The 25345-nt window shown below is 35.6% G+C and overlaps 2 protein-coding genes across 3 annotated transcripts; both read left to right on the top strand.

The window, feature by feature from the left end:
• The first annotated feature begins 11951 nt into the window (after positions 1–11951).
• LOC112779993 (65-kDa microtubule-associated protein 3) lies at positions 11952–16979 on the top strand. Of its 2 annotated transcripts, none has more exons than XM_025824337.3 (13): positions 11952–12148; positions 13000–13087; positions 13217–13423; positions 13663–13908; positions 14018–14227; positions 14313–14468; positions 14560–14719; positions 14807–14958; positions 15042–15129; positions 15513–15586; positions 15696–15770; positions 15857–16124; positions 16340–16979. In XM_025824337.3, the coding sequence occupies exons 2-13, from the start codon at positions 13016–13018 to the stop codon at positions 16765–16767; spliced, it is 2136 nt and encodes a 711-aa protein (XP_025680122.1). In that variant the 5' UTR covers positions 11952–12148; positions 13000–13015; the 3' UTR covers positions 16768–16979. The 2 variants fall into 2 exon arrangements, with proteins under 2 accessions (XP_025680122.1, XP_025680123.1); XM_025824338.3 differs by lacking the exon at positions 11952–12148 and adding an exon at positions 12215–12794.
• Positions 16980–17104: 125 nt separating this feature from the next.
• On the top strand, positions 17105–24298 carry LOC112779994 (AT-hook motif nuclear-localized protein 6). Its single transcript, XM_025824339.3, has 6 exons — positions 17105–17224; positions 17304–18740; positions 21397–21464; positions 21876–22007; positions 23275–23436; positions 23630–24298. The coding sequence occupies exons 2-6, from the start codon at positions 18386–18388 to the stop codon at positions 23930–23932; spliced, it is 1020 nt and encodes a 339-aa protein (XP_025680124.1). The 5' UTR covers positions 17105–17224; positions 17304–18385; the 3' UTR covers positions 23933–24298.
• Positions 24299–25345: the final 1047 nt, after the last annotated feature.

Below are 25345 nucleotides of genomic sequence, written 5' to 3'. Positions count from 1 at the left end.
AGACTAATATTTTTAGAGATGGATAAACATAATATGTTATCCACTGGTATAAGTAGATTGATTTTTTTTAATATAAATATAAAAAATCTGAAGGATCCTTGGAGGAGTAATATGGAGGCCTTCCAAAGTTCTCTTAGGTAGCATTTGTTGAGTTAGAGTCTGGTACTTAAATTTCTGTCACCGTCTTCAAAATTTTAGTATTTCAGTAACTCCAAAAAATAGGAACACTGGAGACAGAAAAATTTAAAGACAAGGACAGAAATTTTAATTATAATTTGTACCTAAATTACCCCATTCTAATTCAATAATTCCAAAATTACCCTTAATGTAAATCAGGGCTTCTTGATCAACTCTCGTGACTCCATCTTCTCATTCTTCTTCAGAACAGCCACTGTAGCCGCTCAAGCATTCTTCTTCAAGAACAGCCACCGCGTCGCCGTTGGCCTCGCCACCGCTAGGTAAGTGATTTTCCTCTTGCAAGTTCATCTTTGTAGCCCCCATCTTCTCATCTCCTCTTTTTCTCCTTCACAGGAAAAATGGAGGAAGGTAGTTGTCGCCTCTCCCCGGCTGCTGTCGACCTCAACCATCAACTCCTCGTCCGAATTGCTCTGACTCAAGTTAGTTCTATACAAATGTTGTTTAATTTACTGATTCCTTTCATCTTTTCTGTCATGCTATAATCTGTGGATTTTTTTGTGACCTAGCATTGGGACTTTTCTCTTCTTCTGATAATCAGTTTGATTTGTGGATTTAACCATTATTTGTGTAATGCTTAAATCAAATTTGTTTGTGTTTGAAAGGTGTATTTGTACTCAGAACCTCTTTGCTTGGTTTGTCATTATTTTGTTAATGGTGTGAAGTAGTAGCATTGAAGTTAAAGAAATTCTTTGCCTGGTGTGGATTTGTTCGTGACCTAACTAATCCATTTATTTTATCTTTTATAATTAATGAGTATATGATGTTTACTTCCTTTTAAGTGCCACTAATTGGATCATTACTCAATTCGTTAGCCTAACTACATCTATTTGTTGATTTCATTCTGGATTATACTTTTTTTCCAATTTTTTCATGTCTGCAACTGCTATTGTTCCATGTCTACACAGAGCTATCAAGACTATGTGTTCATTTTTAGGCCACAATTCATGTGTAGATGGTGTGTGCATCTTCAAATGCATTACTTTCATTTTATTGGATATAATATTTATTTATTTAATGCACCGTGTGTTGATTAGAATGAAATTAATTAGCCAATTAGAACCCATTTTAATAAGTTTCCAGGTCTATGTTTGGTTTCTAATAATAATTGTGGATTAGTGCAGTTTTATACCTCAATAGGTGCAGTTTCTACATCAAACCAAACTCAATTACCCAACCATTAACATCTCTATTGCTGACTAGTGCTGACTAGCACAAAAGTAGGAGTGATATTTTCGTTGTGCATAAATAAAAAACTTATTTAACATACACAAACAACATTTTGGTTTATATATTAGAACTATTGCTAGGTAGGCTACGATTCCTAACATATCTAGTTGAGGGGAAGAATGTTTGTTCTCTAAACTGGTAAGTGAAATTGTTGAATGTACATGAAATCATATAAATATGCTTGATATGGCTTAGGTGATAATGACGGCACAGTTATTTATGTCAAGTGTGAACCACTTCACATTTTAATTACCAAATCTTCTTTTTTGCCTTTTGGAAGAGTTTGATGTGCTTAAAGTACCTGAAAAAGTCACTTTCAGTATATGAAATGAGAGAAAAAAATCGATATTATCATTTTTATTGTGTTTCTATTGTATTTCCTATTTAGATTTTCACTTGAAACTAAATTAAAATTGAGAAGTAACTAGAGTTACATGTCTTTTGATTCCAATTTCTTATTCTTGTTTTTAGTTCTAAAAAGATATAGCAAATTTTGCATGAAGAAGTGTCAGATTTATTTGAATGTTTATGCGGCGTTTATTGTAATGACTTTACTAGGAAGAAATAAAACGGTCGAAAATTATTAAGTGCTGCGTGTGTTTTTATGAAAAGATGAGATCCAAGCATGAAGATTTGATATTGTTTTTTGTGCTTACGTTATTTGTTTACTTTAGGGATAGAAGTAGTGGCCAACTGTCGTTAGGTGGAAGAATGAATAATAGAATTAGACGTGAGGCTTTAGAGCGTATTGTTGGTGAGGGTGATAGGAATTGTATCTCGGAGTTGAGAATGAACACAAATACTTTTTTAATTATCTTAGCGCATCACAAAAAAAATCGTAGTCTGCAGGTTAGATTTTGTAGGTCCAGAGAAATAGTTAGTAAATATTTAAATAAAGTTTTAAAGGCTGTTATATGTATTGAAAGCATTTTGTTTTCCAAGGCTACACCAGTTGAAGAGGATTGTATTGACCCCACATGGAGAAGGTTTAAGGTAGAGCTTATTCAATATTGTGTATGATTTTTTTTACCTGAAGGATTCTATATCTGAGTATCATAACTTTCTATGGATGATAGAGTTGCTTGGAAGCATTAGATGGCACTTATATAGAGGTGACAATCCCGAGTCTGAAAAGGCAAGATATCGAACAAGAAAGGGTAAAATCTGCAACAATGTCTTAGGAGTGTGTAACCGGGAGATGGATTTTGTTTATGTACTCAGTGGATGGGAGGGATCAACATCTGATTCACGGATACTTCGAGATACAATAACTCGTCGTAATAGTCTTAAGATACCCCACGGTAATTATGCCATCTTTGGATCTAAGCCTATACATATAGCTGGAGTTCACGATAGTTAAGCTTACGTTGTTTGCATTACTTGTCTATAGGTAATTACTATTTAGTTGATGCTGGTTACACAAATGGTCCGGGGTTTCTAGCACCGTATAGAGGCATTCGATATTATGTTAGAGAGTGGGCCCAAGGAGTACGTGCACCTTGCAATTACCAAGAATATTTTAATAGGATTCATTCTTCTGCCAGGAATATTATTGAGCGATGCTTTGGTTTGTTGAAGAAGAGGTGGTCAATCTTAAGAAACCCTAACTTGTACCCTCTAAAGACACAAACTCAAATAATTATTGCTTATTGTTTGCTGCAAAATTTTATTCGAAAGAGTATGGATATAGATCCGGAGGAGCAAGGTAGCATATTGGATGAATTTATGCCTGATGGAGATGAAGCACAGGACGGAATGATTGATGTGGTTGAAAACACAAACGAGTGGACACACTGGCGTGACAACATAGCAACTGAGATGTATGAAGAGTGGCGAACAAGTCGTATAGAGTAGAAATAGCTTAATTTGTGTTGGAGCAGAGTAACGAACATTATAATCGATTAAGTAGTGTTGTAATAGCACCATTTTAATTTGTAAGACTTGTTGTGAAGGGAAACATTGTAATAGCAACCTTTTATTTGTAATAGCAACTAGTTACAAATTTTGAAATAATATATACTAAGTTACAAATTGAGAAGAATGGCACGTACCCATTCCTTTCAAAACATGCTATAAGGTAAATTCACTTGACATGAATCGTGTCTAAACCCAACCCATTTATGCTTAAATATCTTTTGATCCCTTTCGAGTAAATTACTTAAATTAAATTACTCACAGGTTGCAATATTATCACAACATAAAACAACTTTCTTCAATAATAAAATGCATCATACGTGCAAATTTGACTAAAAATAAGTTTATACACATACTGAAACATGTATTCATTTTATTTTTTAAAAAAAATTACACAATTTGTCGCATGCCTGTTTCAATCCAAAGGTCAAACTACAACTTAAACAACAATACTATGACCAAGGCAATACAGACTACAGAAACAACAAGTTGAAGGAATGCTAACAATTTCAGAAACAAAACATCAGTATGCAGATTTTCAACTCGTTCGATCGACTTTAAATTGGAATTCAGTTGACAAGAGCAATCATCTCCAACTTCAGAATGTTGAATACTAGGACCTGCCCATCTAAACTATCCACATCGTCTTACAGGACAGGCATAATACTTTCTACCCGGGTTGGCAATGCTATTTGAGACTTGCAACGGAGCTCTTAAACCACACTAACAAAACCGTTCGTGTGTTACATTGCCGCTGTCATAGGAACCACTTGTAGATCTTCTACTTATAGAAGCAATTGTTAACCAGGCTGCTATACATTTAAGAGTAAGCAAAAATCAAAACAGCGATCAAGAAATAGTAACACAACACAAGATTCAATCAATTAGTCCAAATAAAATTATTTAATAGCTAATCAAAACAAATTTTTTTACAGATTTCAGATTGAATAGCTAGTTAAAACAGCGATTAAAAGTAGTTACACAACACAAGATTCAATCAACTAGTCCAAATAAATTATTTAATAGCTAATCAAAACAAATTTTCTTACAGATTTCAAATTGAATAGCTAGTCAAAACAACGATCAACAAATAGTAATACACCACCGGATCATACTTAATCTTGTTAATCAGACAAATCAGTTTGAGAGAATACATTTCCAATTCAAGATAACACACCAGTGTGCACTAATTCTGATAATGAAAAAGAGTGATAATAAGAACATAATTATGATAAATAGTTTTCAAGTCATCTTCTTTGTTTTTCTATATAGTAATTATCATAAATAAATTTATAAAATTAACAATCACAAATTCACAAATCAGCAATTAACAATCACAAATAAGGTAAAAAAAATTATAAAATTAACAAATGATGAAATCAACAATCAGCAATCACAAATTCACAAATCTTAAAAAAAAGATGACATAGAAATCAGAAATATAAAGTAAATGAGGGCAAATTAGAACTTGGCTATCAGAACTTCAAAAATTTTCAACAATTGATGAAGCACAAATAAGCAATTTTAAGCAAACCAGGGCAAATATCAAATCAGAAAATGAGGGATTTACATATTTTCATCCATATGAGGCCAAATCAGAAATGAGGGATTCACAAATCAGAAAATGAGGGATTCAAAAGTGTTGTACGAAATTATCAACTTTGAACTTCACAAAATTAACAAGTAAATAAGATGAATTGACAAAAGATACCAGGTCCGTTGAGAGAGAAAGAACGAAGACCAGAGACACAGCTCCGAGACGGTGGCGATGCAAAACACGGGCGCGCAAACGGCAACAAAATCACAAACCTTGGGGAGCAACTAGCACCACGAACGTGAACCGATGGAGAATTGGAGATGCGCCGTCGTCGTTCGGACCCTTGGAGGTGCTACCGGCGGTGGGTAAGTGATGAGCGGATAATTTATACGCTTTTTGGCATTGTTTTTAGTATGTTTTTAGTAGAATCTAGTTACTTTTAGGGATGTTTTCATTAGTTTTTATGTTAAATTCACATTTCTGGATTTTACTATGAGTTTGTGTGTTTTTCTGTGATTTCAGGTATTTTCTGGCTGAAATTGAGGGACTTGAGCAAAAATCAGATTCAGAGGTTGAAGAAGGACTGCTGATGCTGTTGGATTCTGACCTCCCTGCACTCAAAATGGATTTTCTGGAGTTACAGAACTTAAAATGGTGCGCTTCCAATTGCGTTGGAAAGTAGACATCCAGGGATTTCCAACAATATATAATAGTCCATACTTTGCCCAAGTTTAGACGACGCAAACTGGCATTCAACGCCAGCTCTCTGCCCAATTCTGGTGTCCAGCGCCAGAAACAAGTTGCAAAATGGAGTTCAATGCCCAAACTGGTACAAAAGCTGGCGTTCAACTCCAAGAATGACCTCTCCACGTGTAGACTTCAAGCTCAGCCCAAGCACACACCAAGTGGGCCCCGGAAGTGGATTTATGCATCAATTACTTACTTCTGTAAATCCTAGTAGCTAGTTTATTATAAATAGGACTTTTTACTATTGTATTAGACATCTTTTGATCATTTTTAGATCTTTGGACGCCTGGTTCTTAGATCAAAGGGGCTGGCCATTCGGCCATGCCTGGACCTTTCACTTATGTATTTTCAACGGTAGAGTTTCTACACTCCATAGATTAAGGTGTGGAGCTCTGCTGTTCCTCAAAGATTAATGCAAAGTACTACTGTTTTCTATTCAATTCATCTTATTTCGCTTCTAAGATATTCATTCGCACTTCAACCTGAATATGATGAACGTGACAATCATCATCATTCCCTATGAACGCGTGCCTGACAACCACTTCCGTTCTACCTTAGATTGAATGAGTATCTCTTAGATCTCTTAATCAGAATCTTCGTGGTGTAAGCTAGATTGATGGCGGCATTCATGAGAATCCGGAAAGTCTAAACCTTGTCTGTGGTATTCCGAGTAGGATTCTGGGATTGAATGACTGTGACGAGCTTCAAACTCGCGATTGCTGGGCGTAGTGACAGACGCAAAAGGAGGGTGAATCCTATTCCAGCATGATCGGGAACCTCAGATGATTAGCCGTGCTGTGACAGAGCATTTGGACCATTTTCATAAGAGGAGGGGATGTAGCCATTGACAACGGTGATGCCCTTGCATAAAGCCAGCCATAGAAAGAAGTAAGACTGATTGGATGAAGACAGCAGGAAAGCAGAGGTTCAGAGGAACGAATGCATCTCCATACGCTTATCTGAAATTCTCACCACTGATTTACATAATTATTTCTATCCTTCTTTTATTATATAATTTTCGAAAACCCCATTACTATTTTATATCCGCCTGACTGAGATTTACAAGGTGACCATAGCTTGCTTCATACCAACAATCTCCGTGGGATTCAACCCTTACTCACGTAAGGTATTACTTGGACGACCTAGTGCACTTGCTGGTTAGTTATGCGAAGTTGTGAAGATATATTTAGACCATGGTTCTGTGCATCCGTTTTTGGTGCCATCGCCAGGGAATCAATTTCGAACAATAATTCACAACCTGAGTAACAATTTTGCATACCAGTAAGACTAGAGGATTCCTTCACCGGAAAAAGAGAGGAGAAGGGTAGAGGAGAGGATAAAGGGGGTTAGGGTTGCTTGCTGGGAAAAATGAAATTGGATTTGGGGGTTAGGGTTGTTAATTAAAATTAAAGGCATTTTTGTAATTTTAAGTTTTTAGTCTCTACTTTTATTTTAAACCAAACAAGATATTGAGACATAAATCAGTCTTGTACACTTCTACAACAAACACAATACTGATACTTATTTCTGGCTCTGTCTCTTGGTATCTGTCTCTGTCTCTTGGTCTCTGTCTCGCAAACAAACGCTACCTTAAGAATTGGAAATGTAATGTATTTGGCAATATTCAAAGGAGAAAGGAGAAAATCCTTAGAAGACTTTAGGGTATAGCATCGAGCCTAGACCTTAGCAACAATGATTTTGTAATCAGAATTCATAGTAGACTTTGGAAAGAATACGAGGAAATCTTATCTCATGAAGAAATGTTATGGCTCCAGAAGTCTAGGTGTAACTAGCTAGAGTTCAGGGACTGCAACATGAGATACTTTTATGGTACCATGCTTTCCAGAAGGCGTGAAAACAAGATTGAAGCTCTTCAAGACAGTGAAGGGAATTGGGTCCATGATAGAAATAGTTTAGGGTTAATGGCTACCTCTTTTTATTCTAAACTATATTCAGATGACTTACCTGATATCCCTTTCATTCTTCATAGGGCCTTCCCTAGTCTTAGTTCTGCTGATATTGACTCGGTCAACAGTATCATATCTCCTATGGAAGTCAGCGATTCTGTGTTTAGTATGGGCGCCCGCAAAGCGCTAGAAAGGGATGGCATTCAAGCTATTTTCTACCAGAGTAACCGGGAGGTTGTGGGTTTAGACGTGCAGATTGGTGAATCAGATGTTTCAGAACCCACAGGTCAAATCCACTGTCAACCTAAAGCAGATGAGGCCAATAAGCCTATGCAATGTGTCGTATAAATTCATCACTAAGATTCTTGCAAAGAGACTTAGAAGAGTGATGGAGGGGCTTGTTAAGCCTACTCAATGGTCAATGCAGCTTCATGCCTATCAGGCACAGCTCAGACAATATTATTATTTCACAGGAGATGATTAATTCTATGCATAACAAAAAGGGTAACAAGGGCTGGATGACTATTAAACTTGACCTCGAGAAAGCTTATGACCGTTTAAAATGGTCTTTATCAAGGATACCTTGCTTGATATAGGGTTCCTCACTCGCTTCATCGAGTTGATATGCACTTGTATTACGATAGCCAGAATGCGGGTACTCTAGAATGGGGAGTCTCTTGAGGAGTTTACTCCCACAAGAGGTATCCGTCAAGGGGACCCTTTATCTCCTTATATCTTTGTTCTATGTATGGAGAGACTTTCTCAGCTGATCTACGCTGCAATAGACCGTGGGTATTGGAAACCTATTCGGCTAAGCAGAGATGACCCTAATCTTTCTCACCTCTGTTTTGCCAATGATTTGATCCTTTTTGCAGAGGCTAGCTTGGAGTAGGCGGAAGTGATAAATAAAATCCTAGAAGCCTTCTGCAATAGCTTAGGGTAGAAGATTAGCAATGAGAAGGCAAGGATTCTTTTCTCCAAAAATGTAGGAAACACAGTTAGGGAGGATATTTTTGAAGCGCTATAATTCTCAAGAACAACTTATCTGGGCAAGTATTTGGGGGTTCCTTTGCTTCATTCTAGGGTGACCAAAGATGCATACAAAAATATCATTATCAAGCTGAATGGTTGGTTGAACAGCTGAAAAGCCTCTTCTCTGTCCCTGGCAAGGAGATCTACTCTGGTGAAATCTGTCATTTCTTCTATTCCTAGCTATACTATACAGACTGCTCTTTTACCTAACTCTACCTGTGAAACGGTTGATCGTAAATGTAGAAACTTTCTTTGAGGAGACACAGATAGTTCAAAGAAGATCTACCTCCTAAATTGGAGAGGAGTCAAAGACCCAAAAGTGTCAGGAGGTCTGGGAATCCATCATGCAAAGGAGCTAAACCATTCCTACATGATGAAGATTGGGTGGGGTCTTGTGGAAAAGAAAGACTATCTCTGGGTTAGAGTACTTAGATCGAAGTACAAGTGCGGCAATGACATCCCCTACCATTAGACGGAGAAGTAATTACTCCAATTTGTGGAAGAGAATATGTGAAACTTGGAAGGATGTTGAAAAGAACTCTATTTGGTGCATTGGCAATGGCAATCACATAAATTTTTGGGACAACAATTGGGTTCCATAGTTTAGACCACTAAGACCTTTCTCAACTCAGGTAGCGAATACTCTTAATTATGAGTCCTCTCTAAATAATTCCCTCTTGGTTTTAGGTGGCTGGGATGATGGAAAGCTGAACAAATGGCTACCAGAGAAGATTGTGAAAAAGAAATCCTGGCAATGGCCCCTCCCTTCCCGTGGAAAGGCTTGAGTCAGATCGCTTGGAATCCTTTGACAGACGGAACCTTTACTCTCAAGATAGCTTACCTAGCACTAGAAGAGAGCTACTCTCCTCCTGACCGACTGTTTAAGCTCATGTGGAATTGGAAGGGACTAGAGGATTTGGACCTTCATTTGGCTTGTGGCAAATGAGGCGATTCTAATAAATGCTGAGAGGATGAGAAGACGTCTTACTACGGATGCGAAGTGTGTCAGGTGTGGGTGGCATGAGAAAAATGTGTTGCATGTTTACGGGATTGCCACTATGCAAGACTGATTTGGAAACTTATTGCTCCTCCTATCAATTACATGGACTTCACTAGCCTAAACATCAGGTATTAGATCATCACGAATCTAACTTATGCAGATGATTGGTCTCTGATTTTTGGGTTGACTATTGCTTTCCTCTGGTATTGCAGAAATAAACTAGTGTTTGAAGGCACTTTCACTCATCCCTCCACGGCAATAGCTTCCATCAAAGCTCAGGCTCGTGAGCTCATGAAATTGGCGTCAAACAAGTTGGTTTAAAAAAATAATAGCTCTGATTCAAGTAAATTGATTAAATAGTTTCTCCTTCATGAAAACTTCATGAAACTCAATGTGGATGGCTCCTTCTTCGGTAGTAGCAATAATGGTGCGTGTGGGAGAATCCTGTGTGATCACATGGGTTGTTTCTGTAAAGCTTTCACCTCCGATTTGGGGAGATGCTCCATCAGGCATGTCAAATTGTGGGGCATAATTAGGGGGCTCCAAATCACTATTGAAAGTGAAGTGTAGAAGCTGATGGTTGAATTTGACTCGCTAGCGACTATCAACTTGATTAATGATGGGTGCAGCATTCTCCACCGCTGTAGATCCCTAGTCAATGACATAAATACCCTTTCCAGCCGAATCCAGATTGTCAAATGGGTGCACACCTTGCGTGAAGCTAACCATGTCGTAGATCTACTAGCGAAAAAAGGGCAAGAGCTCCCGTATGGAATGCAAGTGTTCGACCACCCTCCCCCTGAGATTAGATATACTTTAATTCTAGATAGCTTTGGCACCCTCAGAATGAGGGGTACTTAGTTTTGTTGCTGTTTGGTTTTGTTTTCTTGTTTTGGGGTTTTTGACCCTCATCCTTCACCAAAAAAAAAAAAAAAAAAAAACATAGTAGTGGTGTTTTCAAAAAGTGTTGCTAAAATTAAAATAACACTTTTTTATTGTTAAGTAACACTTTTTAAAAAATAGAGTAAAGCATCGTTTTTATCCCTAACGTTTGGGGTAAGTCCTATTTGTGTTCCTAACATTTAAATCGTCCTATTTGTATCCCTAACGTTTATAAAAGTGAGTTAATGTTATCCTGCCGTCAATTATACTAATAAATCAGATTATATTTTTCAATTATTCTTACTTTGATGTATTCATTCTAAATTTGGTCTCACTTGAATGTGTTTGATTTCAATATTGTACCCACTATTTGTGTTTAGGTTCAATTATGTCCCTAGAAAAGTGAATTATGTAAATGTTGTAGGAATTAATTTCAACTTTTAATGAGCTATTTTTTGGAGTAGATCATTGGTTCTGTCTCAGACATTTGTATTCTAACTTCAAAAAGAGATTTTCAAAACTCAAACTAAAGCTCATGATGTATAATTGACGGCAGAAAAACATTGAATCACTTTTACAAACGTTAGGGATACAAATAAGACGATTTAAACGTTAGAGATACAAATACGACTTACCTCAAACGTTAGGAACAAAAACGATACTTTACTATAAAGATGTAAGTTTACATATCTTTCTTTTATGGAATGAAAGAGAGATTAAAAAAATTAGGACTCACATTTTAAATATTAATAAAATAATAAAAAAATTAACTATAAAAAAAATTTATATTCTTTATATAGAATTTTAATCTGTTTTATATATATATATATATATATATATATATATATATATATATATATTTGAATAGTAATTGTATTTAACACTTTAACATCGTTACTTTACTAAAACACAATGAATAAATGCAATGAAATCGAAATGTAAGCACTAAGCACTCTCTATCTCCTATCCAAAAATTCACATTCAGGACCCTTTTGAATTTCAAATTCAAATTCTTTTCATTAATATATCTCTCTTTATAATCATACAAAGTCATGACTCATAACTCAACACAACAAGCCCGTCTTAGAATTAGATTTTTTTTTTGAAAATTTTTATTTTTTAATGAATAAATTAAAATTAAATTTTATAAAAAATTAAATTAATAAATTTTTACCCATGTAGTTAAATATTTCGGATAAATTTATCTAGAATGAGGATGTTATAAAGTAAAAAGATAAATATTTAATTATTTTTAAATTAAGATAATAATATTCACAAACAATAAAAATTACAAGATCTATGGTGATTAAGTCTTCATTTTATTATTTTATTATTTTTCTACTTATTTTTTTTAAAATCTTTCTACTTTGGAATTGTTTGGACTTTGGACAAAGCAGGTAACATAACAGACAGAGAGCAATAAATAAATGGAAATCAAAATGGATCCAAAAGCGCTCGTCAACGGTCCCCTCCAAATCATAACGGCTACTTTCCCTCCCCCCTTCCTGCTCTCATCAAATTCAAACTTCAAATCAAAAACCCTTACTTCAACAAAAGACTCTCTCTCTCTCTCTCTCTCTCTCTCTCTCTCTCTCTCAAAATATCCAATCGTTTTCCCTCTTCCTCTTGGACAAAAGAAAAATCGAATCACGAAAAAATTCAGTCAAATCATTTTTGACTTGTGTTCTTCTTGTTGTTGTTCAGGTTAGTTTCCACTCACTCCATTCACTGATTTTCACTTATTTCACATTTGAGATTCTGTTCTGTTTCGGAGGGTAGGGGGAAGTGGAAGTAGCCAAAAAAAAAAAAAAACCCCTAACACTGCGAGATCGAAATGCCTCAGATGTTAAAATAAAGTAAAAATAAAAAAAATTCGGACACGTTCGATTTTGGTTTTGAAAAATGTAGCTAGTTTCATGTTTCTCTCCAGCTCAGATCGATATTAGCGTTTCTCTGAATCAGATTAATAGAACAAACCCGGTCGCGTTTTTTCCCCTCTTCCTTTCTATTCTTAAAATAAGTTTGAAATTAAAGTTTCGGGATTCAATTATCTGTTTTTGATTTATTTACTGGTGTTCGTTTCTACATTTGATACGGTGGGATTCAGAAATTTAAGTTCTAGGGATCTGCCATTTTTGCTGCAGTGTTGGTAGTGGAGTATTTTTTTTTTCTTCCTTAGTGTTGAGCTGTTTTGCTCCCTCGGAACCATCATTGTATTAATCGGTGTGGGTTTAGGGTTCCGAATTACTTGTTTTTGTACGGGAATGATGGCTACCTCTTAGCGACTACAGTTATTGCATTTGGACCTCAGTCAAAATTGATACTAATTTCCTTTCTACAGTTAGGATCGGTTAGTTGAAAGCATTTCTTTTCCTTTGAGAAAAAAACTGTTATTTATTTGTAAAAATTAGAAATTGCTTTCCTGTTGCTGCAAGTATTTACTTGATTTCCATATCTGTCAATGTGACCCATTAATTCGCAGTCAAATTTACAACGCGGATTTGTGTCTTAAACTTTTGCAAGTATTTATGACTTATGAGAGTGTGTTTTGGCAGGTAGAAGTGTTCCAAAATGTCTCAACCTCAAAGTGATCCCCTTTTGCAAGCTGAAACAACTTGTGGGTCCCTCTTGTATGAACTTCAGGTAAAAACATTCATTCATGCTTTCTGCAGTTATCTTTTCTGGGGTATCCTCCCCAACCAGCAGATGAATTGAAGAATATACAGAGAGACTTTGAAGAAAATCTCATGGGTTTCCTTATTTAATTACCAGATAATATGGGATGAAGTCGGGGAGAATGAGACTGAGAGAGATAGAATGCTTTTTGAGCTTGAACAAGAGTGCCTAGAAGTATATAGAAGGAAGGTTGATCATGCCAATCGTAATAGAGCTCAATTAAGGCAGGCAATTGCTGATTGCGAGGCGGAACTTGCGGCCATTTGTTCAGCAATGGGGGAGCGACCAGTCCATACTAGGCAGGTTAGAGATGTTTTATGAATTGCTAATTTTCTTATTGTCGTTTTAGTGCATCGCTGTGTTTTGACTGATGGCTTTGCCAAAGAGATTCTGAGTGAAACTGTGCATAATGACATGATTTATCTGACCGTAATTGAAAGTGGTAAATTAGCATTTAAAAGAAATTTGCATCCTCTCTTATCTGATATAGTGATATATTGGTTAAGACTAATAATATGATTTTTATCTCTGTTGTTTTCTAGTCTGATCAAAATGCTGGAAGTTTAAAGGAAGAGCATGCAAGAATTCTGCCACAGTTGGAGGAGATGCGTAAAAGGAAGTCTGAGCGTAGAAATCAATTTATAGAAGTTCACGAGCAAATTCAAGTTATCTCAATGGAGATTTATGGACCAAGAGAATATATTCCAGCTGTTGTAGATGAAACTGATTTGTCCTTGAGAAAACTTGAAGATCTGCACAAACAGCTGCAGGCACTTCAGATTGAAAAGGTAATGTTTGCTTTAGTTCATATTTTACCGTTTGATCAACTTACAGCATCTTCTCTAGATACTGTATTACTATAAAGCTAATGATGCTTGTATCTTCTTTTGAATGCAGAGTAGTCGCCTCAAAAAGGTCCAGGAGCACCTGTATACGTTGAACTCTCTATGCTCAGTGCTTGGTCTAGACTTTAAGCAGACAATCAATGAAATCCATCCCAGCTTAGGCGAATCAGAAGGATCTAACAGTGTAAGTAATGATACCATCCAACGATTGGCTGTTGCTATACAAGAACTACGCGAAGTAAAATTGCAGAGAATGCAGAAGGTAAAGACTTATTCTGTCACTTTGTCAATTGAATTTTGTGTTCTTTCCTTTCTGGTTGATAGTCAAAGTTGCTTTGATTTGACAGCTCCAAGATCTTGCAACATCAATGTTGGAGCTCTGGAACTTGATGGATACACCTATTGAAGAGCAACAGATGTTTCAGAATGTTACATGTAACATAGCTGCTTCAGAACATGAAATAACTGAAGCTAACACCTTGTCTGTGGACTTCATCAAATGTGTGAGTTATAAGTTACTTGACTAAAATATTTGTAAAGCTACATGTTTTGGCTATGTGTTGAGTTCATGGCGAAGTAATAATTTTCATGCAGGTTGAAGCAGAAGTATCAAGATTAGAAGAGTTAAAATCAAGCAAAATGAAAGAGCTTGTTTTGAAGAAGAGAACAGAACTAGAGGAGATATGTCGAAAGACTCATCTGGTTCCAGAAATAGATAGTGCTGTTGAATATGCTGTTGAAGCTATAGAGTCCGGTAAGTACTACTTTATCCTAAGGAATTTCTGGACACAAATGTAAATACTATTTCCTTTGGAAACTTATAAAGCCTGTCTCTTTGCAGGAACTGTGGACCCTGCTTGTGTGCTTGAACAAATTGAGGTTCAGATTGCTCAAGTTAAAGAGGAAGCTTTAAGCCGAAAAGAAATACTTGAAAAGGTTGAGAAATGGTTGGGAGCCTGTGATGAGGAGTCTTGGCTTGAGGAATACAACAGGGTTAGTTGCCTGCATCATCCTGCCACTATTCCATTTCAACTTTTTTTTCAGTTCATGCTTACGACATTTTGTTAATATTCCAGGATGACAATCGATACAATGCTGGGAGAGGTGCTCATCTTACACTCAAGCGAGCTGAGAAAGCACGTGCCTTGGTTAATAAAATCCCAGGTATTTTATAGATCTTTATGGTATCTTTATTTGTGGTGATTTGTAACTATATTATCACTAAGCGATATAAAGCAACAAGCTTAAAATTGGAAAAAGGAACCTGCACTTGAAATAGATTCAGTGGACTACATTACGTAATTCTGTGTGAATTTGACATAATTTTTGTACGGAGAGGTGCCACTGCCAAAATGAGCCGATATCAATATTCTGCATACCAAAATTAACAGTACTGGTTTAAATTATGGGTCTAATGATATTGTTTTTCCTTTCTTATTCCACCACATTCATCATTCAACATTTCTCTGCTAAACATTCTCATCTGCTTCCTGCGTAAAAGATTATTGTGCCTGTTCTAAAATCTAACTTCTCTTTCTTGCAAATAGCAATGGTAGATGCATTGACTTCAAAAACTTTAGCATGGGAAAAGGAAAAAGGCATTCAGTTCACCTATGATGGTGTAAGTTCTCTTTCTACTTTATCATTACCATTTTTTTATAAGAATATTTGGTTTGGTTGCTCAAATAAATTTGCTGCAAAATGATTCCTGCTTTTGTGTTGCTTTCTAGATTCACCTGCTCTCCATGCTGGAAGAGTACAACATATTACGGGAAAAGAAAGAGCAAGAACGCCGCAAGCAGCGGGTATGGGCATCTTACTCAAAACCATATACAATAAATATATACTTTGTTATTTCTTCAAAACATCTAAATTTATTTTTCTATTTCAGGATCTGAAGAAACTTCAGGGACAAATGATAGCGGAACAGGAGGCACTATATGGGTCAAAACCGAGCCCTTCGAAGCCCCAGAGTGTAAAGAAGGGACCTAGGATGTCAACTGGTGGGGCAGCTAGTCGAAGAGTTTCCCTCGGAGGAGCAATGATTCAAACTCCAAAACCTGATTCAAAAGCTAATTCTCGTGTTGCAAGAAAGACTGATAAAGCACGCCAAGTTGAGCAGAATTACTTGGATGATGGTGTTTCATGTTTATCATCAGGTATTTCTTTAAATTCTACTGTTTTCCTTTATCCTGGTAAGAGTTAAGACTGTTTGTGGAACCAAATAATGGTTTGTGCATTATTTTAATTAACATAGAAGACAAGTCAACACATGTAACTTTCATGTTGGTGTTTTTGTCTTCCATAAGTTGAACAAACATATGCATTTAGAACTATTATTTTAATATTCTTTGTTCTCCCCATGTTTATGTAGCTAGAAGAGGACTAGATATTGCTGGTGTTCCTGTAAAAAAGTATTCATTTGGTGCCGGGAGCACTCATGACATAGAACCACCACCTCTTGCTCGACTGCCTTTTTCGCCTATCACTTCGAAAGTATCATCAAATACGAATATGGCAAATGCCAAGGATGAATTGAATATACAGAGTGAGAAGTTGCAGAAAACAATTTCACTTAACAATATGCCATTCTCTACTCCCTCAAAGACAGCTGCTATTGTGGTGGATGATGAGAATAGAACACCAAAGGCAATGCCAATTCCCGTCCCTTCTACACCTTCCACTGTTTCAGTTCCAATGAAGATGGTCATGACTCCAGCTCCTGCTTTTGGAGGTGGTGAATTGGTCCGTGACATTGAATATTCCTTTGAAGAAAGACGTCTTGGTTTTGTTGTACAATGATTCTTTGGTTGTCTTGTTTCATCATCTATTCTAAAATCATTAATCATGAGTCAATTGTAATTGGCTTCCTGATTGTGTGTATACAAGATGTGGACGTAGAACTAGGTTGTGAAACCAACTAATATGAGATTATGCAGTCTCATCTGAATTTTTTTTAATCATCGTCTTCTGATAATATATGGAAAATAGTGTTTGGATTTTGCATTCTTAAATGGATTATGAAAGCAAGAACATGCGGGACACTGTTTCGAGCTTTGACCATGTCTTTGTTTATAATTTTCTTTTCCAAATCAAGATTGTATATATGATGTGTACAATTCAGCTCACCAAATAATACAAAATTTGGAGCAAGTAGCTGATTTTTACCATAATATCAGTTACTTTACATAAAGGGAGAATAGAGCACCTAAATATAGGGGCAGGCATCATGGCTTACCGAGTCTCAACAAATTTTCTGGTAAGCATGAATTGCGCCCATTTTTAATTATATTGATTATTAATTATTAATTATTATTCTTATAAATTGGAAAAAGTAGGTTTGGAGCTTTTGGTCAACAGAAGCTGTGAATGAGGAAGATAAAGTGAAAAAGGATAGAACATGTATCAAGAGAATGAGGGAGGAAATTAAAAAAGCAAAAGAGAGGAGAGAGCATGCGCTTCAGCGCTTACAGTGGCAAATACATTAGAATCACAAAACCAAAGAGGGTATTCCAAATTACTACATTATTATTTGTGTATAAATTCATCCATTTGAGTTGCTTGGTCAACTTTTGAAACTGAAAAGACAAAGAAATTGTCAGTAGTTGAGGTAATGCAGTGGCTCCAACCCTAGCTTTACAGCTTTGAAATTTTTCTTTAAAGAAATACCTTTAATTAAATAAATGCTAGTTTTATATAAAAAAGGCATTTTCTTTCCTTTTCAAAAATATTACATATTTTTTTAATGCTATTCAAATTAAGCATCCGCATTCACAGCCATTTATTAAATCAACTTTATTAAATTTCCAAGACGGACGTGAAACAATTTCTTAACCAAAATCTATACTTTGAATTTAACAATTAAAATATTAATTAATAATTAAATTTACAATATTTAATTACTTTATTTTAAACATTTATTTAATTTTTCCAATTTTTCCCCTTTCTACTTTATTTATTTACTCCACCTTTTCCTGCAAAACCCTAAAATTCGTGTATCAACTCTGGAGAATTTGTGCGCCAGAGTCTGTATTTTTCTCTGTAATTGTACAATTTTTTTTCATAAAATTCTGTTAATCTCGAAGCTTTCGATTTTCTCTGCAATGGTGAGGATTTGAGCTCACATCATCGCGATTTTCTCGGAACCCCAAGCTCAAGCGCCTCCAATTTCTCTTCTGGGTCATCACCTTTTCAACAAAAGATTACGTTTCTGAAGTTTCCCTTCAGATTGTAAATTTTTCCTCGCATTCGAATCTATTACTGTTACCGAAGTTTGACATTTCTTTCCCTTAAAGAACAATTATTTTTCCTGATTTTTTATATGTTTTGAGCTTGAAAACGCTTGAATCTTCAATGTTGAGGGTTTAAGCAAGTTTTTAAGCTTTTGGGGTGTCTTAGTTTTCCTTTGATTAGCATAAAAATGGAAGAAAAAGAGAATTTTGGTGCTGGGCATGCAGTGGTAGGTGATGCTAGTGCCCCAGAGAGCTTCCACGTGGCGCCCAGAGTTGAGACCTTAGATTTTTCCGGTGCCTCCACGCCGGTGCCAGCAACGGGGACCGATGGGAAGAAGAAGAGAGGAAGGCCTAGGAAGTATGGACCGGATGGGAAGCCAACGGCGGTGGCAGCAGCAGGGGCGCTGTCGCCGATGCCGATATCGGCATCAATTCCGTTGACGGGAGAGTTCTCAGCCTGGAAAAGGGGTAGAGGGAAGCCTGTTGAGTCCATCAAGAAGTCATCATATAAGTTTGACTTTGAAAGTCCAGGACCAGGACCAGGTAAAATTATATATAGCTCTTACTTAGTTTGATCTTGTTTTGAATTTTGACCTTTGAGTTTAAAGGATCTTTTATGTCTTAAGATTGGTTACTTATTGTGTTCTTTAATTTTTAGTTTGGCTTTTATACTGTTACATTTGTAGTGGTTGAGAATTGAGTATATGAAAGTAATAAATGAGTGCATTTTTCTTACCTGAAGTGGCTCTTGTCATTTACCTCATTTTTTGAGGAATATCATAATTTGTTTTCAACCCTTTGAGATCTAATTAGTTTGGAGGTAATCGTTTGGAGTTTGGGAGTTACCTTTTGTGATCTGTGTTTTTAGTAGTTAATAGTTGCTAGTTTGTTTCTTGGAATTGATTTTCAGTAATAATAGAGTTTATCTTGGGTGGTAGGGTGGGGGATAGGAGTGGACCCTTAGATTCCTTTTCAGATCTAGAAACTACAAATATAAGTGGTGAGATGGATGAGGATATTTTGTTTTTGTGGTTGAAAAGTGAAAATTTTTTTGTTGTTGTTTCAGATAGCATATGGTACTCTTTATTTTCCTTTATCATGGACGAAAAAACATGTCATAACCTAGCCATGCAAACAATTAGACCTAAATAAACTACTGCATGTTCAACTGATTGAGTATAGTACATAACCTATGTGACTTAGTATGCTTCTAGTCAATTGAATTGGCATGAGTAAAAAAAAATGGGTTGCATTATTGGAATTTTAGTCAGGAAAGTTTTCAATCAATTGAGTGTATACTTGCAGGATGTTAAAAGTGGCTTTAGAATGATAATGTTTTATTTGTATATCAATTTAATGTAGTGAAATATCTTGTTAAGTGCATGGAAGAACACAAGGCATGTTTGGATGGAGGAGAGGGTGAGGCTTCTTGCATAACTATTACCTATAGGTTGGGGAGGCTTTATAAATTAGAGCTAGGATTTAAGGTATCTTCAATTTTGGAGGATCTTAAATATCAAAATGAAGGGGAAGAAATAATTTCTTAATCCATTAGGGTCTCAATGATTTCTATTTACAATTCCTATGTTTGGTGCATAGTTTTTTATTGCGGATGGCGGCTCATGGCTGTGAGCCAAAAATCCACCATAAAATAATGGTGGATGGCGTTGCGAGAAATGGTGGATTACCTAAAAAAATGCATATATATGTACAAAAACATGCAGAAAAATTGCAAATATAATAAACTATAAAATATAATCTATATAATCATTTTTCTAGTTATAAGACATCCAATTAATGCAGCAAATATAATAGCAAATTTAGCAAATAAACATAAGACATAGAACATAAAAACTAAAAACTTAAAAGAAAGACCAAAGTCATTGTCTCATCATGTCTTTAAACTAACAAATGATGAAATAAACCATCTAAATTCTAGCTCTCATCAACTTCATCCAAATTAACACGATTATTATCGTGTCCCTCTGCCCCCTCATCATCATCTGATTCAGTATCATTAGAATCAAGGGCTGGTCTGGAAGTTGACATAGTGAACTGAACTGAATGGAAAAAAAATTGGAGAAAGAGAGGTTTATGAGGGAAGAGAAGGAGACAGTGAACTGAACGGAAAAAAAAAGAATGTATGTAACTACGAACCAGAAAAAGAGGGAACTGTGGTGATGAGCGGCGGCGACAACCAGGGGCGACGGGCGGTGACAACCAGCGGCAACGACGTGGTGGCGGTGAACGGCGACGGGCAGTGGCGAAGATCGGCGGCAACGGGAAGCACAGAGAAGAGAGAACAGAGATGGAGAGACGTTTTTTACGTGAATAAGAGAGGAAGAGAAGTTTTTGAATAACAGAGGCTGATTAGCGTTACATGTATCACTTAGGGTTTCCTAATTTACCCAACTGCCCTCACATTTTTTTAAAAGTCCGAAAAAACCTGCCATTAACGCCATTTTCATGGCGTTCCGCCTTGGCGCCACCGCAATTGCGGCCGCCTTTTCACCTGTCGTGAAAAGCCTCTGTATGGCGGTGAGGCCAAATTCCGCCACGCCATACCGTTATGGCGCCGTCATATCCGATATTTCAAATCACTTTTGGTGAAGAAAATAGTAAGAATAGAAGATGAAATTGGGGAACAAGGTTTTCTTGGTTTCACTATTTTCTTTGTTTACTTCATGAAATTCTAAAACTGAAAAATATAGAAAATAAAAATAGTGAAAGAAGCAAAATAGACCCTTATTCTCTTCCCTTTCTACCTGCGGTTTTGTGCCTTCTTTGTCTCCCATGTTAGCAATTCCTATATTGACTGTGACAATGCTGTACCTGAACTTGTAGTCAATCTCGGTTCATTAATTATGTTTATGAGGTTTTCTTCTTTGTCTTTGTACATTCTTAAGGAGGTACATAGTGCCATTAAGTATAGAAAAGTTGAATATTTAACAAATTTTAGCGAAAGCATGAGTACATCTATAGTAGCTTGTGTATAGCTATGATATCTACTACATTGTTGCTAAGCATACGTTTAGAATGCCCTAAGTACCACATAGTAGATTAGGTTCTTTTTTTTTTACTTGATTAGTGAAGCAAAGTTAATAATACATGCAAAATTAGGATTATTATTATTTGAATTAGATTAGATAACAAGTTTCTCTACAGACTCTGTCATCTTACCATATATGCCATTTTGTAGGTGAGGGAATCCAATACTCAGTTGGTGCCAATTTTACACCACATGTACTTACTGTAAATGCTGGCGAGGTATTCTATTCAACTCCCTTGAATTCTATATACTGAAGGGCAGTTACTAGTTAATTTATCGTTTCACTCTTATTGATTTGTGCATGAATGCCATATACAGAACACAGCCATTCATTTTCTTTGAAACCTGAATGCCACAAATTTTATAGAGAAAGTTTTCAATTAGAAAGATTATCTTGCTCTTGTCTTTTACCTGGATGCTCCCTTTGATCACATTATTTTTTTCGTTAACATTAATTATAGAGATGATAACTTACTGGATTGGCTGGACTGTTGAAAGAAAAATAAGTGGAACAAATTATGATTTTGTTTGGGCAACCCTGATGCTTGGTGGTTATGTTATAATTGTTTGCATGTAGTGTTTTTTTCTTTTTTTTTTTTTTTTGGTGATGTTGCTATGGCCTGTCTCAGGATGTTACTATGAAAATTATGTCTTTTTCTCAACAAGGATCACGAGGTATATGTGTTCTCTCTGCAAATGGCACGATTTCAAATGTTACACTTCGACAACCAACATCTTCTGGGGGTACTTTAACATATGAGGTTAGTGCAATCCTGTTTCATCAATCATCAGCACCAAAAGAAAATGTGTTTGTGTTGTCTTAAACAATGAAAAGATGTTTAAATAACATTTAATCAATCACAGAAGAGGTACTGGTAATGAATTTGGTTATGAATAATATTCAGCCATGTATGTCTGCTGTTGTATCTTTTACTTGTTAGATATCCTTCATGAGTTTTCAAATGCACTCCAAAATTCAAAGCTTCATATATGTGCTTAATTTTTACCGTCTTTACAAAGAAAGGAATGGTAAGTGTTATTGAGAATAAATGATAAATGTATGCATATACTGATATACTGTACATTCTTTGAATTTTAAAATAATTTGCAATCGATGCTTTCTTGTGGAGAAATATGTTGGATTTTATGTCGGGCCTGTGGAAATATCTTTTCTTTTCTTTTTTTTTTTTTTTTTTTTGTAATTCAGCTTCTCTTCCAGTACTTTGTGTGGTAGCCTAAGTTTCATGAATACGGGTACGGTACTTGTATCCTGTACATGATACGAAAGTTCTAAAAAAAGAGTACGAGTATGTCAGTAAATAGTGATTTTCAACTAATAAAGTATGTTTTTATGTCAAATTTAACGTTAAAATAATCTAAATAATTAATCTTAAATTAAAAAATAAATATTTAAATAGTCTAAATAGTCAACTTGATGTCTTAAAATGCATATCTAACTAGTTTTGGAATAAAAATAATTAAAAAATAGATAAAATTTACTCAAAATTATGTAATTTTGAACTAAATAGAAAAAAGAACCATACCCAGCTCTATGCCTCTATCCAAAACATCTTTTTGTGTAAAACAAAAATGGTATTTTGTGAGGTGCACACCTAATAGTGCCCAAAAGCGTTCCCGTATCCAGTACGCACCCATACTGGGTATGTTGCTGGGTATGTGGCCAAAAAGCATGTACCCTCATAGATTTTGGACATTACCAATTGGATGCTATATTAAACTTGTATCACATAAACGAAAATAGTAGACGGGATTATGATTTATGACTAAGTTTCTTTTCCTCATATCCTAGGTTTGACCTTTCTTCCCTGTTTCCATATATTCATAATTTCCATCTGAATACTTTTGAAGAAGTACATAGAGAGTGATATATTCTCCAATTTTTTAAATCAGAGATTCGATGCATTGTTAATTGGCGCCTCAGTCATCTTCCTTCTTTACCCTTAAGTCTGTAGCTTGACAGTTGGTGTCATGTGTAAATAAGCTCACACTTATTTGATTCTTTTAAAGGGGCGATTTGAGATTCTTTCCTTGTCCGGTTCCTTTATGCCTACTGAGAATGGAGTTACAAGAAGCAGATCTGGCGGGATGAGTGTCTCTTTAGCAGGTCCAGATGGTCGAGTAATGGGAGGAGGACTCGCTGGTTTGCTGATAGCTGCAGGCCCTGTTCAGGTAAACCTCATGCTGCGAAAAGGATGTTCATTCAAGATCTTTATGTACTTGCTAATCTGATGTTTCATAACTTAAAGAATGAGATAATATTATGCTACTTGGCATAATAAATTCGTAAAAAATTGACTAGTTTGGAACTGTTGAATTTATTAGGAGCAACTTGACACTTTCTCTCACTAATCTTCTGCATCAGGTTGTTGTGGGCAGTTTTCTTCCTGGTCACCAGCTCGAGCATAAATCAAAGAAGCCTAGGGTGGAACATATATCAACCATCACCCCATCACACGTTACTCCCGTTGTCTCTAACGAGGAAATACGAGTCAGTTTTGGTGGAGTGAAGCCTATTATGACACCTACTGCATTTCATGGACATGGAGAGAACATTGTTTCCTTTAACAATGCTCCAGACTCTCGGAACTCATCTGCTGACAATATAGAACCTTTGCCCGAAAAGGAGTCTAACCCAAGCCATCCGAATGCGGAGGTCCCATGCTAAAACATATCGCTCAGTGCGGATTGGTTAGCATTCTGCAGAATCAAACTCACTCATGCTTGACTGACGCTGACAATTTAACTTGCAAATACAGAACCTCGATGAGTCAGATGAGTGTCACAAATGGTTTTGACTCAAAAAGTTTACTCTTTTGATTACTAGGTTGTTCAGTTAGGAAACTGTTTTATTAGGGTTTTTGTCATGTGTATGTGCTCTCCTGATAATGTATCTCTGATGTTTACTTGCCTCATTGTTTGTAGCAATTAGATGTTAAAAGATGTGATTGGATGTGTGTTTCAGAACTCTTGTAACTTCACAATACTATTTGTTGTGAAAGAAGAAAATGGCTTATCAGCCTTTTAGGCTTAACTTTCTTTTGGAAGTTTCTTAATGTTTTATTTTATTTTTTATTTATTGTTTCTTTTTTTCAGAGAATGAAGTACTAAAGTGAAAGGAGAAGGAAGATATGATAATTTTATTGAGAATAAAGTGACAATTAGGTTCTTAAATATTTTGACATTGGATTAATTAGTTCTTGAAAAAAAAAATAAAGTATTAATTTGGTCCTTTATAATAGCAAACAGTGGACACTGTGATGTTCTTCTATCAATTCATCACGTAAAGTTTAATGGTGGTGTTTATATGTATTATTAACCACTGTGACAGGTTTATTTATGAAATATCGTTATATACATAATTTTTGGTGTGAAACTTTACCTATTTTGGTAGAATTCGTAATAAATAGAGAACAGTAACTCAAAAGATAATAAATGAAAGATAATAAATGTTCCACTGTCTAAAATTATATCGTTTTCATGTTTATATGGTCCACCACTATAGATAAGGAAATACATAGGTAATTTCATTTCGATTTGCACTATTCATTGATAAAAAGACATATATGTCCATTATTTACTAACGTGGAAGACCTAATTAATACTTTTTTTTTTTTTATAGGGCTAATTAGTCTAAAATCAAAATTTTTGATAATTTAATTGTCATTTTACTCTTTTGTCAATGAGAAAAAAAATGCAAGAGGGACTGATGAATGATGATGCAGACATTGCAAGTTTTCACTTACCTACCAATCAATATTATACCAAATTACCAACCACTATACCTGATTGAGATTTTGCTTAACGTTAGCACTCCAACTAACACACACACATACATATATATATCCTCATCTTTTATTTTTGTTTTTATTTTTTCTTATTTTAGACATGCAACAATCAGCAGAGTATATTCCGTCTTGTGTACATTATTTATCCTTATGGAGTATCAAAATGTATTTTTATTCTGGCAAGGACATCAAAATTTCCTTTTTTTTTTCTTATTTATTTTGATTTTTGTTTTTTGGTCTTATCCTATGTAGTTATGCAGCAGTTTCACAGTATTTTAGTATCCAGAAATCTC

Source organism: Arachis hypogaea, chromosome 19 (genome assembly GCF_003086295.3).
Source record: "Arachis hypogaea cultivar Tifrunner chromosome 19, arahy.Tifrunner.gnm2.J5K5, whole genome shotgun sequence".
Taxonomy (NCBI): domain Eukaryota; kingdom Viridiplantae; phylum Streptophyta; class Magnoliopsida; order Fabales; family Fabaceae; genus Arachis; species Arachis hypogaea.
This window is presented reverse-complemented; position numbering and strand designations above follow the sequence as displayed.

Coding starts and splice junctions, on each gene's coding strand:
- LOC112779993 (XM_025824337.3), top strand. CDS start 13,016: ATGTCTCAACCTCAAAGTGATCCCCTTTTGCAAGCTGAAACAACTTGT. Junction 14,228..14,312: donor AATTGCAGAGAATGCAGAAG/GTAAAGACTTAT, acceptor TTGATTTGACAG/CTCCAAGATCTTGCAACATC. Junction 14,720..14,806: donor TGTTGAAGCTATAGAGTCCG/GTAAGTACTACT, acceptor GTCTCTTTGCAG/GAACTGTGGACCCTGCTTGT.
- LOC112779994 (XM_025824339.3), top strand. CDS start 18,386: ATGGAAGAAAAAGAGAATTTTGGTGCTGGGCATGCAGTGGTAGGTGAT. Junction 21,465..21,875: donor TTACTGTAAATGCTGGCGAG/GTATTCTATTCA, acceptor GGCCTGTCTCAG/GATGTTACTATGAAAATTAT. Junction 23,437..23,629: donor TAGCTGCAGGCCCTGTTCAG/GTAAACCTCATG, acceptor CTTCTGCATCAG/GTTGTTGTGGGCAGTTTTCT.